Source organism: Arvicanthis niloticus, chromosome 9 (genome assembly GCF_011762505.2).
Source record: "Arvicanthis niloticus isolate mArvNil1 chromosome 9, mArvNil1.pat.X, whole genome shotgun sequence".
Classification (NCBI taxonomy): Eukaryota; Metazoa; Chordata; class Mammalia; order Rodentia; family Muridae; genus Arvicanthis; species Arvicanthis niloticus.
The window spans coordinates 73521564-73537452 of NC_047666.1; the positions used below are offsets into that span (position 1 = coordinate 73521564).

General features: G+C 46.2%; 1 protein-coding gene across 1 annotated transcript in view; it reads right to left on the reverse strand.

The window, feature by feature from the left end:
* Nucleotides 1–15889, reverse strand: part of Plbd1 (phospholipase B domain containing 1) — a 58569-nt gene that overhangs the window by 42280 nt on the left and 400 nt on the right. Inside the window, exons 1-2 of the mRNA XM_034511816.1 lie at nt 15580–15889; nt 6625–6844 (exon numbers count right to left, since the gene is read on the reverse strand). The exon at nt 15580–15889 is cut by the window's right edge and continues 400 nt beyond it. Coding sequence (XP_034367707.1) covers nt 6625–6844; nt 15580–15697 — 338 coding nt within the window. The 5' untranslated portion in view covers nt 15698–15889. The remainder of the gene's footprint in view (nt 1–6624; nt 6845–15579) is intronic.

Genomic DNA, 15889 nt, shown 5'->3' on the forward strand with positions numbered 1-15889 from the left:
ACATATAGAAGGTGAGAGGCAGACAGAAGAATTTATTAGACACTTGGAGTAGGCACTTGAAACTTGAGACATGGAACTAGGAATTAGACACTTGTATTTGGAAGAGTGCTTGAGACTTGAGACTTGAGACTTGAGGCAGGTATCTTGGAACTGGGAAAGAGACTAGCAACTTAGAACTAGGATAAGGATTTGAGACTTATTACAGCTGGAACTAGGATTAGGACCTGAGACTTGGACCTAGGAACTAGGGACTTGGAGAGAAGAAGAGAGACTGAAGAATAAACGGGATTGAATCACACTCTGTCTGGTCTCCATTCTTCGCATCCATCCTCACTCTCTCTCTTGCTGAACCCTGACCCTCGGACTGAAGCAGCTTGGGGCAGTGTGGACTCTAACAGTTTAGCCCTCGAGGCTTTTGGCAGTGCGGGTTCCAACACTGATAGAGCGGTCCCCGACATTTTGGCCCCCAAGTGTGGGGCAGAGTGGTTCTCAACATTTTGGTGCCTAACGTGGGGCAGCTCAGTCTGCAACAAGCTCCTGCCTCCAGGGTGCTGCCCTGCCTCAGTTTTCGTTCTTTGATGATAAACAGTGATATGGATGTTTAAACCAAATAAACCCTTTTCTCCCCAATTTGCTTTTTGGTCATGATGTTTCATTGCAGCAATAGAACACCTGACTGAGACACCCACTTACTGGCTTTCTACCTTTCAACTACCTACAGCGTGTCTCTGTGCCCAGGCCTCAGGTTCCTAGACATGGACCCCAGTGACCACAGAACTAGGGCAGACTGAACACTTAACATAAAGTTTCTTGGAACTCTCTTTGGAGTATAGTGTACTAGGTAAGTGCTTGCAGCTAGCTGGCCACCACTGTCACACGTTGTGGGACGGCCATCGTGTCTTCTGTTTCAGTGGTCCTTGCTAAGCTCCAAATAGTTATGCGTTGATAGTTCATTAGCCATGCTTAAAGGTCAGCCTCTAGCTTAATTCTTGACTTTGCTTATAGACTTGACCTAGAAGCATATTCAACCTCTAACAACAAAAGGAGCAAGCCAGGCACGTGGAAGAAATTATTGAGGCATTTCTTGGTAGTCGCCCAATACCAAGGAGAGACTGCTTGCTTCCTCTATTGGGTCCGAGGTGCTGGTAAACTTTATCAGCCTTAGCAATGATTGCATCACTGTGTCAAACACTCTCAGATCGCACTCGTGCCAACTTCTGTCCCTCCCTTCTGATCAACAAAACAGTGTGTGCGACATTGACTCCATTCCTTCCAGCTGGGCAGTTCCAGAGGAGGCAGTTTCAGCTGCTGCTGTGGACCCCCCATTTATCAGCCACTTTATTTAAACAACTAGCAAGAGCCTCCTAGGCCCGAGTCCCCATCACATTTTCCTCTCAGACAGGTTTCATGCCTCGTTTATTAATGAGCCATTCAGGACCACTTAATGTTTAGCTCATCAGAGAGACTCTTAGAGAGCCACCCAATCAAGGTAAAAAACAAAGAAACTCAGCTTCAAGGCTGGGGCTGCCATCCTGTTGCAGTATATGGAAATGCAAGCCTCTTCCTTCTGACTCATCAGCAGGATTTAATTAAAACTAATGAGCATGTAATTAACATCTGGAGGCCAAGTGCCATGCCAGGTGTCTGGGTCAAGGCAGGAACCCTAACTCCAAGGAGCTACAGATGGAGGAGGGGAGAGACAGAGCTGTAAGTCAGTGGGGATACAATCATAAGAAGTTTTTCAAGAAGACTTCATTGGAGAATAGAGATGGCTGTAGTTAGGAGTGTTTCCTGTTCTTGCAGAGGACTTTAGTTTGGTTCCCTGTACCCACATCAGGTGGCTCACAACCATCTATAATCCCAATTCTAGGGCATCTGATGACCTCTTCTGACTTCTAGGGGTACACACACACACTCTCTCTCTCACACACACAAATAAATAACAAATAAATAAGAAAGACAGTGTTTAGCTGGGCATGATGGCTCATGCCTGTAATTCCAGAACTTGGGAAGTAGAGGCAGGACAATCAGGAGTTTAAGGTCATCTTTCACTACATTGTAAGTTATGGGCCAACCTAGGCTACGTAAGAACTTGTCTACCTCCAAAGATAAGAGAAAGGGAGGCAGGGGGAAGAGTGAGGGCCTGTGGGGTGGGCTCCCACTTACATTTCTTGCTGCCAGGATGGGGTACCTCAAGGGAGGAAGAATTTATTTTCTCCCATGGTTTAAGAGGGTACAGTCCACATAGTGTAGAAGGGGGAGTGGACTTGATATCAGGAAGAGCCTGTGTCTGGGACTCTTTAAATCTGCTTGGGAAGGAAGCAGAGATGGCAGGCAAGAACTGGGTGGAACTGATCCCTAAACCCCAAGCTTGACTCCTACAAACCTGTATCTGCCAATGAGGCCCCATGTCCAAAAGTTTCCACCAATTCCGTCAAACAGGGTCACCATCTGGCATCCCATGCACCCGTGGGGATATTTTACATCCAAATTGCAGCATTGAGCCTAGATGACTAGCAACTTTTCAGGTAGTAGAGATGAAGGCTGCAGCGTCGAGTTCCCAGGGATCCACTCAGATGAGACATTGCACTGTGGCGCCTTCAATCTAGACGCTGGAATCCTAGGAGTCCAGCGGTAAGGTTGCTCGGCTCAGCTGGCGCTCTTGCTCCTGCAAACCCAGCCTGTCTACTCCACTAAGCAGGTTGATTCTTTAACAGCCAGCTCTTGTACAGCGGACCTCTCTGGGCCGCATCAAAAGAGGAAGAAATAGTGGATAAGGCCACGCCTTTCCCCAGCTCCAGGCCGATGTGTTATTCCGAAGCACGCTTGGTCACCAAGAAAGCAGCCAGCTCTTGGAAGCTTTGAGCAGGGCTCAAAGGTGATCTAAACACAGCCTTGTGCTGAAATCCCTGCCTGTATTTGCCTTCCCTGAAACAGTTAAGATGGCAGAGCCCGAACAGAGGTTTCTGGAATGTCTGTTCCCCGGGACTCTGCATACTATGTTCACAAAACTCTCATCCCACTTAGGAGGTAGCAGAGGCAAGCGAATCTCTGTGCATTTGAGGCCAACCTGGATTGCATAGCAAGTTCCAAAACAGTCAAGGCTACATAGTGAGGCCCTTTCCTGAACAAACAGAAGGAGAAGGGAGGAGGAGGAAGAGAAGGAGGAGGAGTAGGAGGAGCAGGAAGAAGAAGAGGAGGAAGAGGAGGAAGAAGAGGAAGAGAAAGCAATGAAAAATAAAAATAAAATCGTTAAAAGAATAAATAAGTCAAAACATGAGATTTTACTTAAAAAAACAATACAAAGCAAAGCCAACCAATTCAAAACAAAACAAATCATAGTTACTGAATTGTAGCTGCTTCTTTAAAAAATCAAATCAGGCAGTGTCACCGTGGTGCACATCTTTAATCCCTCGCTAGGATCACAGACGCTGACTGATTTCTGTGAGTTCAAGGCCAGACTGGTCTAAACAGTGAGTTCCAGGACAGCCAGAGCTACATAGTAAGATGCTGTCTCAAAAAAAAAAAAAAAAAAAAAAAAAAAAAAAAAAAAAAAAAAAAAAAAAAAAAGTAATGTGATGTTTGCTACAGACATGCTTTTAACGAACATGGGGGGAGGGAGCAAAGGTTACTCAAAGATAAATAAATGCTTTACATCTAGAGTGAAGGCAGAGGGCTGTCGAGAGGGCTCGGCTGAGTTCGAACCCCAGAACCCACATGGCAGCTCTCACAGAGTGCTCTCTGCCAATCACATACATGCCATGCCATCCATGGATGTAAGTACACACACACATTCACACACACATACACATGTACACACAAACAACATTAAAAACTCATAACATAACCCTAACCCAATTTAATTACAACCCTAACACACACCTAAGTGTCTGCTGTAGGATGCCTGCAACATGTTTTCTGTATCATGAGAACGATGGGAGCTGGAGAACTGGCTTAGTGGTTAAGAGCACTGACGTCTCTTCCAGAGGACCAGAGTTTGATTCCCAGCAACCACATGGTGGCTCACAACCATCTGTAATGGGATCTAATGCCCTCTTCTGGTGTGTTTGAGGGCAGCTACAGTCTACTCATATACATAAAATAAATTAAGTAATTCTTTTTTAAAAAGAGAGAGAATGCCACCGTACCACCCAGTCAGAAGCCGGTCAAACCCCACGGGCTCTCCAACAGTGGGTCTCAGTGGAAATACCTAAGGAAGTAGTGTTCATCCAGAGCTGCTTTCTCAGAACTCGCTTTCCCTCACGCCCCTAGACATGTCACTGGCAACTTAATCTCATCTGTTTATAGTCGAACTGTTGCTATCTGAATTATTTCTGCAAATTTGCAACTCGGTTAAATAACACAGCCAGAATTAAGTGGAGAAGGGAGTGCAAACGGAGTCTGAGAGGCACTGAGGAGTTAAATTTACACAGACAGTACAGCTTTAAACATGTTTTAAAAATATTTCCAAGGGGTCGAGGAGATGGCTCAGTGGTCAGGAGCATAGAAGACCTGGGTTCGGTTCCTAGCACCCACATGGTAATTTCAGTTCTGGGGCCTTTTAGTGTCTTCTTTTGGCCTCCACAAGTAAGGCAAACATAAGGCCCACTTACCTGCAGGCAGGCAAAGCACTTGTAAAATTAAATAAATCTTTTCCAGATAATGGTTTTATACATTTCTGAATGTTAAGGTTATTTACATAATAAAATTGCCAAAGCTGTGTAAAACAAAACAAAACAAAAACAAAACAAACAAACAAACAAAAAAAACCCAAGAGGGCTGAGAAGCTAGCTCAGGGCATGACGTTAGGACCTGAGTTTAAATTCCTGGATAGATATGAGAGTGCATGTCTGTGATTCCAGAGCTGATGTATCTGGACAGAAAGACCCGGGGAGCTCACTGGCCAGTCAATCCAGCTGCGTGAATGAGCTGTAGGTTCAGTAAGAAATCCTGTCTCAAAATAAGGGGGGGAGAAATAGAAGACACCCAGCATTGTCCTCTGTGCAGCTGCCCCAACCCCCCGACCCCGGGGCAGGTATACACCCACAAATACACACAAAACAGGAATTTGTAGTCTAAATAATAATAAAAGGAGGGCCACAGTCCATAACTGATTTTATCTCAGTGGCTCAGAATAAGATTAAGATCCATATTTAACTTATTACAACTATGGTTTAATAGCTCCCAATAAAGTTAGATTAAACTGCACTTAACTAGGTCACAGAGAATAAAAGAAGCAAGCCAAGGTGGAAAAGACAATTTTATATCAAACGTGATGTGACCCAATGAGATACAACTTCACTCCCTTAAAACCTTTCCTCAATAAAGCAATCCCCCAGCACTCAGGAGGCTGAGGCAGGAGGATTACTGCATCTTTGAGGCCAGCCTGGGTTGTTTAATGAGTTCCAGACCCGTCATGGCTATAGAGTGAGATAGAATGAGACCCTGTTTCAGGGAAACAGACTACAGGACACATTTCAGTGGTAGCTTGAAGCTCGGAGAGGGCTGGAGGCCCTGGTTAGAATCCCAACACCACTGAAACTGGGCATGGTGGCCCGCGCTCATAGTCTCAGTACTTGGGAAGTGGAGGCAGGAAAATCAGAAGTATAAGAGCATCTTTGACTTCACAGTGAGTTCAAGACCAGCCTGAGCTATATGAGAGCCCACTACAAATAAGCCCCAGAAAAGCTTAACTATAGTGATTAAATTATTATCAACTCTGTCCTTGTTATTTTATAAGACAAGGCAAGGACTCTGAGATTGACTATCAACAGACTTAGGCATGATTACAGTATACTCATTAAAAGTTCAGTTTAAATCTCTTTGTCTACTTGGAAATGTTGTTTCAAAATACTAGAAAATAAGTGCTCTTGCATTTTATTAATTTAAACAATCTCTATTCTGTTCTTATTTACGCAACCGCTCATTTATGGTGTGTATATGGAAGTGATCGTTCCATGGTCTATAATCACGGAAGTCAGAAGACAACTTATAAGAGTCCCTGGGATTGAACTCAGGCTTGGTGGCAACTGCCTCTAACCATTTAGTCAGCACCTTACATTTTACTCTCAATCAATCTTCCCTGCTTTGTTTCTCTCAGGAAATCATTCCGCATCTTACTTACCTGCTTTCTACCCAATGACAGATGACTAGAAGTATTACATCATGCCAAATGGTTTCATATCTTTCAAAATGGTTTCATAACAAAGGAAGGTAGCTGAGAAGATGGCCACTGCAAAAACCTGAGTTTGGATTCCCAACACCCACATAAAAAGCGAGGTTACAGCATGTATAACCCAGGGCTGGAGGGGTGGAGACAGGAGTGGCTCTGGAGCCCATTGGCTGTCCAGGCTCGCTGAATCAAAGCGAGAAACTTCGGCTCAAAAGCATTCCAGTGGAGCACGACTGAGGAAGGCGCAGAGGACCAACCTCCGGCCCACGAACACACAGGCACACCAGTACACACTCACGACACACAATCTCATCTTTTAAAAAGGGGAAGATTTGAAAACGGAAGTGTCATGACCAGGTACCCCCCCCCACCCCCCCACCCCCCCCACCCTCCACTGCTAACACATCACACCAGGATCCGGGAGCCACAAAGCAAAGGGATGGGACACTTACAGAGCTGTGAGGTAGCCCTCGAGGTAGCCAGCCATAAACATGATGATCTCATTGGACAGGGGCTGAGAGCCATACCCAGCTCTGATCTCCAGGATGCCCCAGCCTGTGGTTTTAATGGAATCATTGTAGAAGCCGTAGGCATCCCCATTCTTGTCCAGTACCATCTTGATTTCCACTGTCTTCGATTCAGGGAACCAGTATGCAGTTGCATAGTGGATTCCTGCAGGAAAAGAGAGCCATGAAGAATACCACTCACCTGTGGCCAGTCCCTTCCCCCTGTGCAACAACAGTCAAACATTTGCTTTGAATGCTTTCTAGCCTACAGCCTCTGGAGATGGCTCTGTCAGTGAAGTACTGGCTGAGCAAGTCTAAGGACCTGAGATTAATCCCTGGCACCTACTAGGCGTGATGACATGTATCTGTAGTCCCAGTGCTAAAAGGGTCGGCATAGGTGCTTCCCCGGTGCTCACTCGGGTAAGAGACCTGTCTTGGAAAAAAAATAAAAAGTGGACAACCCCAAGGAACAAGGCCTGAGGCTAGACTCTGGCTAGACACACACATATTCATGCATGCACCTGTCCCAAAATAAACACACACATACATGCACATGCACACATGACACATACACGACACACACACATAACACACTATTTAAAAATAAATTCTTCAATTCCCCCTCTTGTTCTCACAAGTTCCTGTCCAGGTGTCCAGCACTCTGGGGCCAGGAAATGCTAAGTCCAGCTCTCCATCCTGCCTGGAACTGGGCCAGCCCTTCCCATTTGTCCCTATCATTTCTTCTTCCTGATAGTCTGTCTCTTGTTAACTTGTTAACAGGCTAACAGGCTAGAAATGGCTAATGAGGACTCAGGAAGCTGTCCTGCCTCCCAGGGACCCATTGTCCCCACAGGACCAGTGCACCCAATACACTTTATGCCTTAATACTTAAACCTACATGGCAAACTCCTGGGGTCCAGAGATTGTTTCTTCCCATCTGGTATAGTATCTGGCACGGTGATGTACATCTGTGTAATGGTAATGTGAACTGTTAACTAGACAGAATCTAGAGTCGTCTGGAAGATAGGACTCTGAGCATACCTGTGGGGGTGGGGTTTCACGATTTCATTAACTGGGATGGGAAGACCCGCCCACTGTGGGTGGCTTCATCCCCTGACTAGGATCCTGACTGTATAAGAATGTAGGGAGGGAGCTGAGTAGTCTCCTATGTCTGTAACTCTCTGCTTCCTGACTGTGGATACAATGTTGTGGGCAGCTGCTTCAGGCTCCTCCTACCCTGACTTTCCTGCAGGATGGACTCTATCCTTGAACTGAGATCCAGAATAAACCTTTCCTCCCCTAAGTGCCTTTTGTTAAGTCATCCTGCACAGCAACAGGAAAAGATACCAAGTTTGTAATGCCAGCGCCCAGGAGGCAGAGGTAGCAAGGTCCAGAGGCCGAGGCCAAGTTTGGCTATATAGCAAATTTGAGCCCAGCCTGGATGACATGAGATCCTGTCCTTAAACACTAGAAGGAAGGCAACACTCTGAAAGGCAGGAGGGGTGAATTCACGGTGGGTAACTTGCCTAACACGCCCGAGGTCTTGGGTTCAATCCTCGGGCACTGGATAAAGAAGCACAGGAACTGTGAAAGGCAGGAACACTAAGAAAGGAAAAGAGGAAGATGAGGCAGGAGGAGAAAGGATGCCGTATGTGCAGCATCACTCTTTCTGAGAAACTGTCCAATACCGGCTGTGGTTGAAGACAAAAAGTACAGAGCAGGCTACATGGCTCAGTGAGTAAAGGCACTTGCTGCTAAATCTGACAGCCTAAGTTTGATACCCAAGACCCTGGAGGTAGAAAGAGAAACTCCTGCAAGTTGTCCTCTGACCTCCACAGTACACTCATACACTGGAATGCCGTTAGATGATAGATAGGTGATAGATAGATAGATATATAGATACATAGATACATAGATACATAGATAAATACGTAGATAGATAGATAGATAGATAGATAGATGATAGATAGATGTAACTATAGATCAATAGAAAAAGACCCTATTACATTTAGGTCAGTATCAAAGATAAATACGTAGATAGATAGATAGATAGATAGATAGATAGATAGATAGATGATAGATAGATGTAACTATAGATCAATAGAAAAAGACCCTATTACATTTAGGTCAGTATCAAAGAGGTGGAAGTAGGTTAATAGGTTAGATGACTCTCAGGTTTTTGGCTGAAGGTCTTAGACTGAATAACTGAGGGAGGAAGGAGTTAAGGAGAAAACCAGAAAGGGAATATAAATTCATCTGAGACTCAGTAACACTGTTAGTGGTAGGAAGGCAGGAAGCTCTGAGTGGGGATTGCTATAGGGGTTATGCGCTGGCAATGAATAAGAAGCTGTTAGTGAAGCTGACAGTCACAGCTTAGCAACTGTACACATCTTCAGAAATTTCCCTTCCAAATATAAAAAGTATGTTCTCCAAGATTCTTTCTGTCTTCAGAAGCCAGAATAGATCCCTTTCCTGGCCTCCCCCATCACACACACACACACACACACACACACACACACTCATGCACACACACTCACACGCTCACACACATACACACATACACTCACACACTCATACACACACACATATACTCACATACACACACTCTCACACACCCACACACATACACTCACAGATATACACTCACAAACTTTTCACACACACTCATACACACTCTCACATATACTCACAGACACACTCACTCTCTCACACACTCACACACATACATACACACTCACACACATATACTCACATACACACTCCTATACAGTCTCTCACACACACTCACACACATATACTCACATAACACAGACACACATACACACTCACACACACACATGCACTCACACTCACAGATACACACTCACACACATACAATCACACACACACTTTCTCTCACACACACTCATACAGTCACACATATATACTCACATATACACTCCTATACAGTCTCTCACACACACTCACACACATATACTCACATACACACAGACACACATACACACTCTCTCACACACATGCACTCACACTCACAGATACACACTCACACACATACAATCACACACTCACACACTTTCTCTCACACACATTCATACACAGTCACACACATATACTCACATACACTCATAGACACACATTCTCAGACACTCACACACACACTCACACCAGCCCTGGAAATGAGGAAGCAAGGATGGCTTTCCTAACTAAAACCCACAAGATGGAGGCTGGGAGAAGTTGAGAACAGAAACCACAAAAGGAAGAGGGAAAGTGAGCCCACAGCGCCTCCTGCTTTCTGTTCTACCCCCAAAGCACGCTTTTATGAATCTTTCTCCAAAACCCTTCGCTGCATACCAAGGAAGGGAAGTATCCAAGGGCTCAGTTCTCGTTCCTGTTGGAGCAGCCTCCTTCCCTGACCATAGAGGCTAGCGTCTGTACCTCCATATGAGGACACCTCAGCCCAGTCCTTAGGAGAAGTCACCCACAGCAGCTCACTACACACAGGGCATGCTTTCAGAATTAACCCCAAATCTGAGAGTTCTGTTCTTTGCTTATTCCACGGGTTTTATCAATTCTTTTTTTGTTTTTCAGCATCTGTGGGGTTTTTTTCCCCAAGTTCTTTAGCATTTTAATCTATCAACATTTCAACCACTGAAGAGCGTATCTATGTAGGGACAGATGTTGAGAAAGTGAACTCCTGTGGGGAGGAACTACCGTGTCCATCTAACCCTGATCTCATGTTTTTAGCAGTTCTATTTAAGCAGAGATGCTGTCCACCCACCTCCGAGAAGGTCGCTGCCCCCTCCCTCCTCCCCACCACCAACTGATGTTTCTTTGAGGAATCTCATTTGGGTGTTCTAACTTAGTTTTTAAATTTATTTTTATGAGTGTTCTGCTCACACGTATGGTCGTGTACCACGAACATGCCTGGTGCCTATGTGTGCTTGATGCCTTTGGAGGTCAGAAGAGGTCGTTGGATCATCTGAAACTGAAGTTGAGGATGGTTATGAGACTCTGTGTGGGTTCTGGGAATTGAACCCATGTCATTCGTAGGAACTCGTGCTCTTAACTACTGAGCCGATTCTCCAGCTGTATTTATCTATTTTGAGACAGGGTCTCCCGCAGCCATACTGGCTTCCAGCTCCATATACAGCCCGTGAAGGCCTTGAACGCCTGACTCTCTGGCCTCCTCTTTGCCAAGCTGCACAAGTCTCAGCTTTGTGCTAATTCTTCTAATGAAAAGCAAATTTTATCCAAACATCAATTCACTCACAGAAGTGGGTCTAACATCACTCCCGTAATTATGTTTGCAAACATAAGCGGCCCAAGGAATGGCTCAACCACGCTGCTTACGTCCAGCCTAAGGGGCTGAGCGTGTTGAAGTTCTTAGAATTGTGGGAATGAAGGATCATGTTCAAACATGTTTAACAACAGCTCCCTCCAAATCAACATCCACATCCGGGTGAATGGAAAGGCTAAGCTAACGTACACCATATTGTTAAATTGTTGTGTGTTCATTGATCTCACTTCGAAGGCTGGACCTAGAGTCCGGGTTGCCCCGACCTCATTTCAGACCCAAGCATATTTGTTTCAAGAAGTCCTCCAAGGTCGGAGGATGGCTTCCCCATCCTCTTGGAGACAGGCAGAGGCAGAGAGGCAGAGAGGGGCGGGGCAGGGCACTTTGGCCTCCATAGTGAGATCTCCTCTTCCAAACAAATAAAAACCCAAACATGGATGGAAAAGGACACGTTTCTCTGCCTGTTCCTGATCTACCTACTCGTAAGATGCCCTGCCTAGGGTTAGAACCCTCTAGATGGGCTTCAGTGATAAACCGCTCAGTCACAGATTCCCTAAGTGGGAAGCAAGACACTGTGGGGAGCAGTTGGAGCGAGGCACAGTGGGACACGCCTGTGTGAAGCTGAGATAAACCTGAAGAACAGTTAAGAATCAACGAAGCGTGCTGAGCTGGTGGTGGTGCACGCCTTTAATCCCAGCACTTGGGAGGCAGAGGCAGGCGGATTTCTGAGTTCGAGGCCAGCCTGGTCTTCAGAATGAGTTCCAGGACAGCCAGGGCTACACAGAGAAACCCTGTCTCAAAAAACAAAAACAAAAACAAAAACAAAAACAAAAAAACAAAAAACAAAACAAAAAACCCAACAAAACAAAAAAGCAAAAACAAAATAAAAAAACAAAACAAACCAAAAAAAGAATCAACGGAGCGAAGTATAGAATGCAGGAAATGACTAGAGATTTGGTGAAATCCAAAAGCATCCTTCGTTCTTCCTTTATCCCCTTGGACACTAACTTGGCTTCATTCTGATGTGGTTCTCCCCCAAGCCCCACCCACACTCCCTTTTTGGAAAAACGTCTCATTATATAGCTCTAGCTGGCCTGGAATTTGCTGTGTAGCTCAGGCTGGCCCTCAATTTATGGAGATTATTTTTCCTCTGCCTCCCAAGTGCTCGATTACAGGTGTGTGTCACGGTGCCTGACAGATTTGTTACTCTGAGTCACCTCCCATCCAGGGCACTCGACTGGACGTATCTGTGTGCTTGGTCCAATAATCTCCGTCACAAACTCCTCAAGAATGGGAGGAGCGTCTCATCTGGTGCCACAGCCACTCCCTCTGGCCTAGCACAATTCTTTCCTGATTGCATGGCCACCTAAATCCCAAACTGTCACACTGACTGCAAGGTAACACATGGAAACATATTCACATGGAGATCATAGTGTACTGACTATGTGAGCGCACATGCCAAGGCACGCAGTAGGGAGTCAGAGGACAACTCTGTGGAGTGTGCTCTCAGATATCCCCCCCCCCCACCGCCACCCTTATGTGAGTCCCAGGGATCGAACTCAGGTCAGCCTCGTGTCCCATGAGCCTTTGTGGTTGGGCTATTTCACTGGCCCCAGTATATTGACTCATGATTTGGACTCATGAATTAGGATGCTGGTCACTTGAGTTTACAAAGGAGCTTAAAGGGAATTATGCTTTGATAATTTGTCAGCCGCTTATACTGGGCCCATCACAGCACCTGCCAGACTGATGATGGAGGCCTTTCAGGGCACTGGCAGCCTCTCTAGGGGATTTGTTAATTTTGTTTTCAGACCTCAATCAAAAGACTTCCACATCTTCCCCACCCCCAAGAGGGTTGACACATGTCGTGTGGCATCTAAGTCTTTGCGGATGACACAGAGTTACAAGTTTTACATAAATATTTCCTCATAATTTCACTACCTCCACAATGTTAGTAAGTTCCTCCTTTGCCTTAGTAGGAAGAAGGAAGGTGCTAACCCCAGCAGTGGCTCACTAGCCGCCCTTTAAAGCCAAAAATCAGAGCACAGGATCAATTGGAACACTGTTTAGGGATAAAAAGACCAGACTGGTGTGGTGGCTCTTGCATTTATGTCCAGTATTCAGGAGAAAGAGAAATGTAGCTCTCTCTGAGTTCCAGGTCAGCCTAGTGTACACAGTGAGTTCTAGGCTAGCCAGGGCTACATAATGTCTTTTTAAAAAAAAGGCATTAAAGAATTTCCAGGTTAAAAATAAGCTCTGAAAGCCGGGCAGTGGTGGTGCACGCCTTTAATCCCAGCACTTGGGAAGCAGAGGCAGGTGGATTTCTGAGTTCGAGGCCAGCCTGGTCTTCAGAGTGAGTTCCAGGACAACCGGGCTTACACAGAGAAACCCTGTCTCGAAAACGAAAACGAAAACAAAAACAAAAACAAAAACCACAACAACGAAAACAAAACAAAACAAAACAAAACAAAACCCTGGAGCAACCAGGAGGCCCACTTTAGTGAACTCAGATGTATAACTGCTCTCAGAGTTAAAGAGCCATTGAACTCAAGTCAACCATGACACACTCAGGAGACCAAATGACAGCCAGAATAGCAAAGTGCTTCCCACCAGCTGATTCCAGTTCCTAGTGCCCAGTCAGGGCAGATGAGTCAGGCCCCCAGTCAGCCTGACAGTTATATTTCTCATGAATAATTAATGATGAATTTGGGAACAGACTTGGGCGTGTATCAGGGTGAATTGTCTCCCTGAGATCTGATCACGGCTGGCATGATGCAAATACTGACTTCTGGAGTCTAGCCCTGCCAAGGAGAAGAACCAGTTTTACCAAGGAATGTGCTACATTTTGAGCCTCGTGGAGGTTGGCTCACCCCATTTTGCCATTCATTTCTCTTAAAAAGATTACCCTCAGTTGGTATCTAGGGTTGGGGGGTGGGGAGGTGGTTTGATGGTAGGAGGTGTGTTTTAACTTTTGTGAAGCTCTGGGCTCAATCCCCAGTATAGAACACACACAGTAAAACCATACAAGGATGTTCTAAAAAAAAAAAAAAAACAAAAAAAAAAAAAAACAAAAAAAAAAAACCATAGGCGTTTCCCAGTGTACACTGTCATCTGCATGCTGTCTGCAATACCTTGAACAATACAGAGAGACGGCTGCGAAACAATTTGCCAATCTCTGAAATAAAAAAATAAAACCTGAATTCAAATATTAAAGAAGCGGGCCAGTAAGATGGCCCTGGGTGTCCTGTCTAGGGTGAATGTGTTACTTTCTCTTCCCCAGGAACAGGTAGGACACAACCTACTAAGCTCACAGTACAGCACTAGGTAGGTCCCTTTGGAAGCAGGGAGATAGCGATGTCTCTGGTTTTTATGATTTACATTTTAGGTAGTCTACTGGAAGGTTGAGAAACTTCATACAATACCAATAACATATTGATAAGGAGGGCGAAAGCACATCGTATCTGTTTCAAATGGCCACTGCAGGCATCCTTAGCTGTCCTCAAGGCCATGTGGAGGAGCCTTTCAGGATTGCTGGCCATGGTAACAAACCAGCAACTTCTTCTGGGCTAGAAGGTGTGTGTGTGTGTGTGTGTGTGTGTGTGTGTGTGTCTGGGTTGGTGAGGAATGACAACTGGGAATGACCAAAGAACATACAGCTATATCAGGGGAGACACCACCAGGCACTTCTGGACCAGTCCCTTCTGATCCCCTGAGCCTGCGCTCACTGGAGCGATTCCAGACAATGAGTGGAGCAGGCTTTAAAAGCAAACACTTCAAAATCGGAAGGGTGCAGGGACTTGTTGAGGGATGGTAACAAGAAAATCGGCGATCTTTGAAAGGGGACACTGCCCACGCCCCTTCCTATTCTTGCACAGGTCAGCGTCGTGGAGAAGATTACGAAATCAGAGTAATCCTCTCTGAATTTGACTTTTGGAATCTTCCAAGTCTACGCATCCCACAATTCATTTTGGTGTTCTTGCAAATGGAAGGGTAAGATTGGAAGGACACCTGTTGAGGCCTGTTTTTCTGACAGGAAGGATTACACCAGTGCCCTCGGGCAACCCAGCTACCTTATCGCTTATGCAAATTCCTGACTTCCCCCCAGTCCCAGTCTCCGCGCTGTAGAATGGAGGCTTTAATCCACTTTAGGGTTCTGAGGCAGTTCAGAGGAAAGAACTCAGCGGCCTTGGGCTCTGGCCCTGTCCCACATCAAGATGACACAACCAGCTTGCTATCAGTTCTCTTACACCCAGGTCACTTGCCTACTTTTAGAAACGGAACAAAGGTCAGCTCGAAATCACACCTCAGTCTGATCCGGATAAATCTCTGGGCCGGAGTCTTCAGGACCAGTCGAGGTTGTCTGGGCCAAGATACGGGACAGGAGAATTCAGGCCAAAACTTTTTAAGTTGGCAGAGCCCTTGTGCCCTTCTTAAACGCCACCGCTGATCTACCTCAGGGCTAGAGCCTAACCCTCCAGGCTCCCCACCGAGAAGTGCAACTAAAGATGCCCCTAAATGCAAACGTGCTGGGACCCTGGCGAGCCGCGGGCGTGGGTTGGGGGGTACGGGGCGACGCCCCTAAGTCCGCGGCAGCTCGTTCTGCTCACCTGCTGGGTTGCGTTTCGCGGAGGCGGCGGCCGCCCAGGGAGGCTGCAGCAGCAATGGCAGCAGCAGCAGCAGCGGCGATGGCGGCCTGAGGCTCCTGCCAGGTCTGCGGTGGCACATCGCTCCTCCGCTGTGACCACTGTCTGGTTGGATTAGGTCCCGCTGGCGCCCGGCGGTGACAGCTGTTGCAAGAAGCCGCACTTGAGGGTGGCAGCGGGGCGCTGCGTTGCAGAGACCGGGACGATCTTAACTTTCTTCTGACATTAGTCTCGCCTGCTTGGGCGCTTCACGTGGCCTTGGGAACCAACCTTC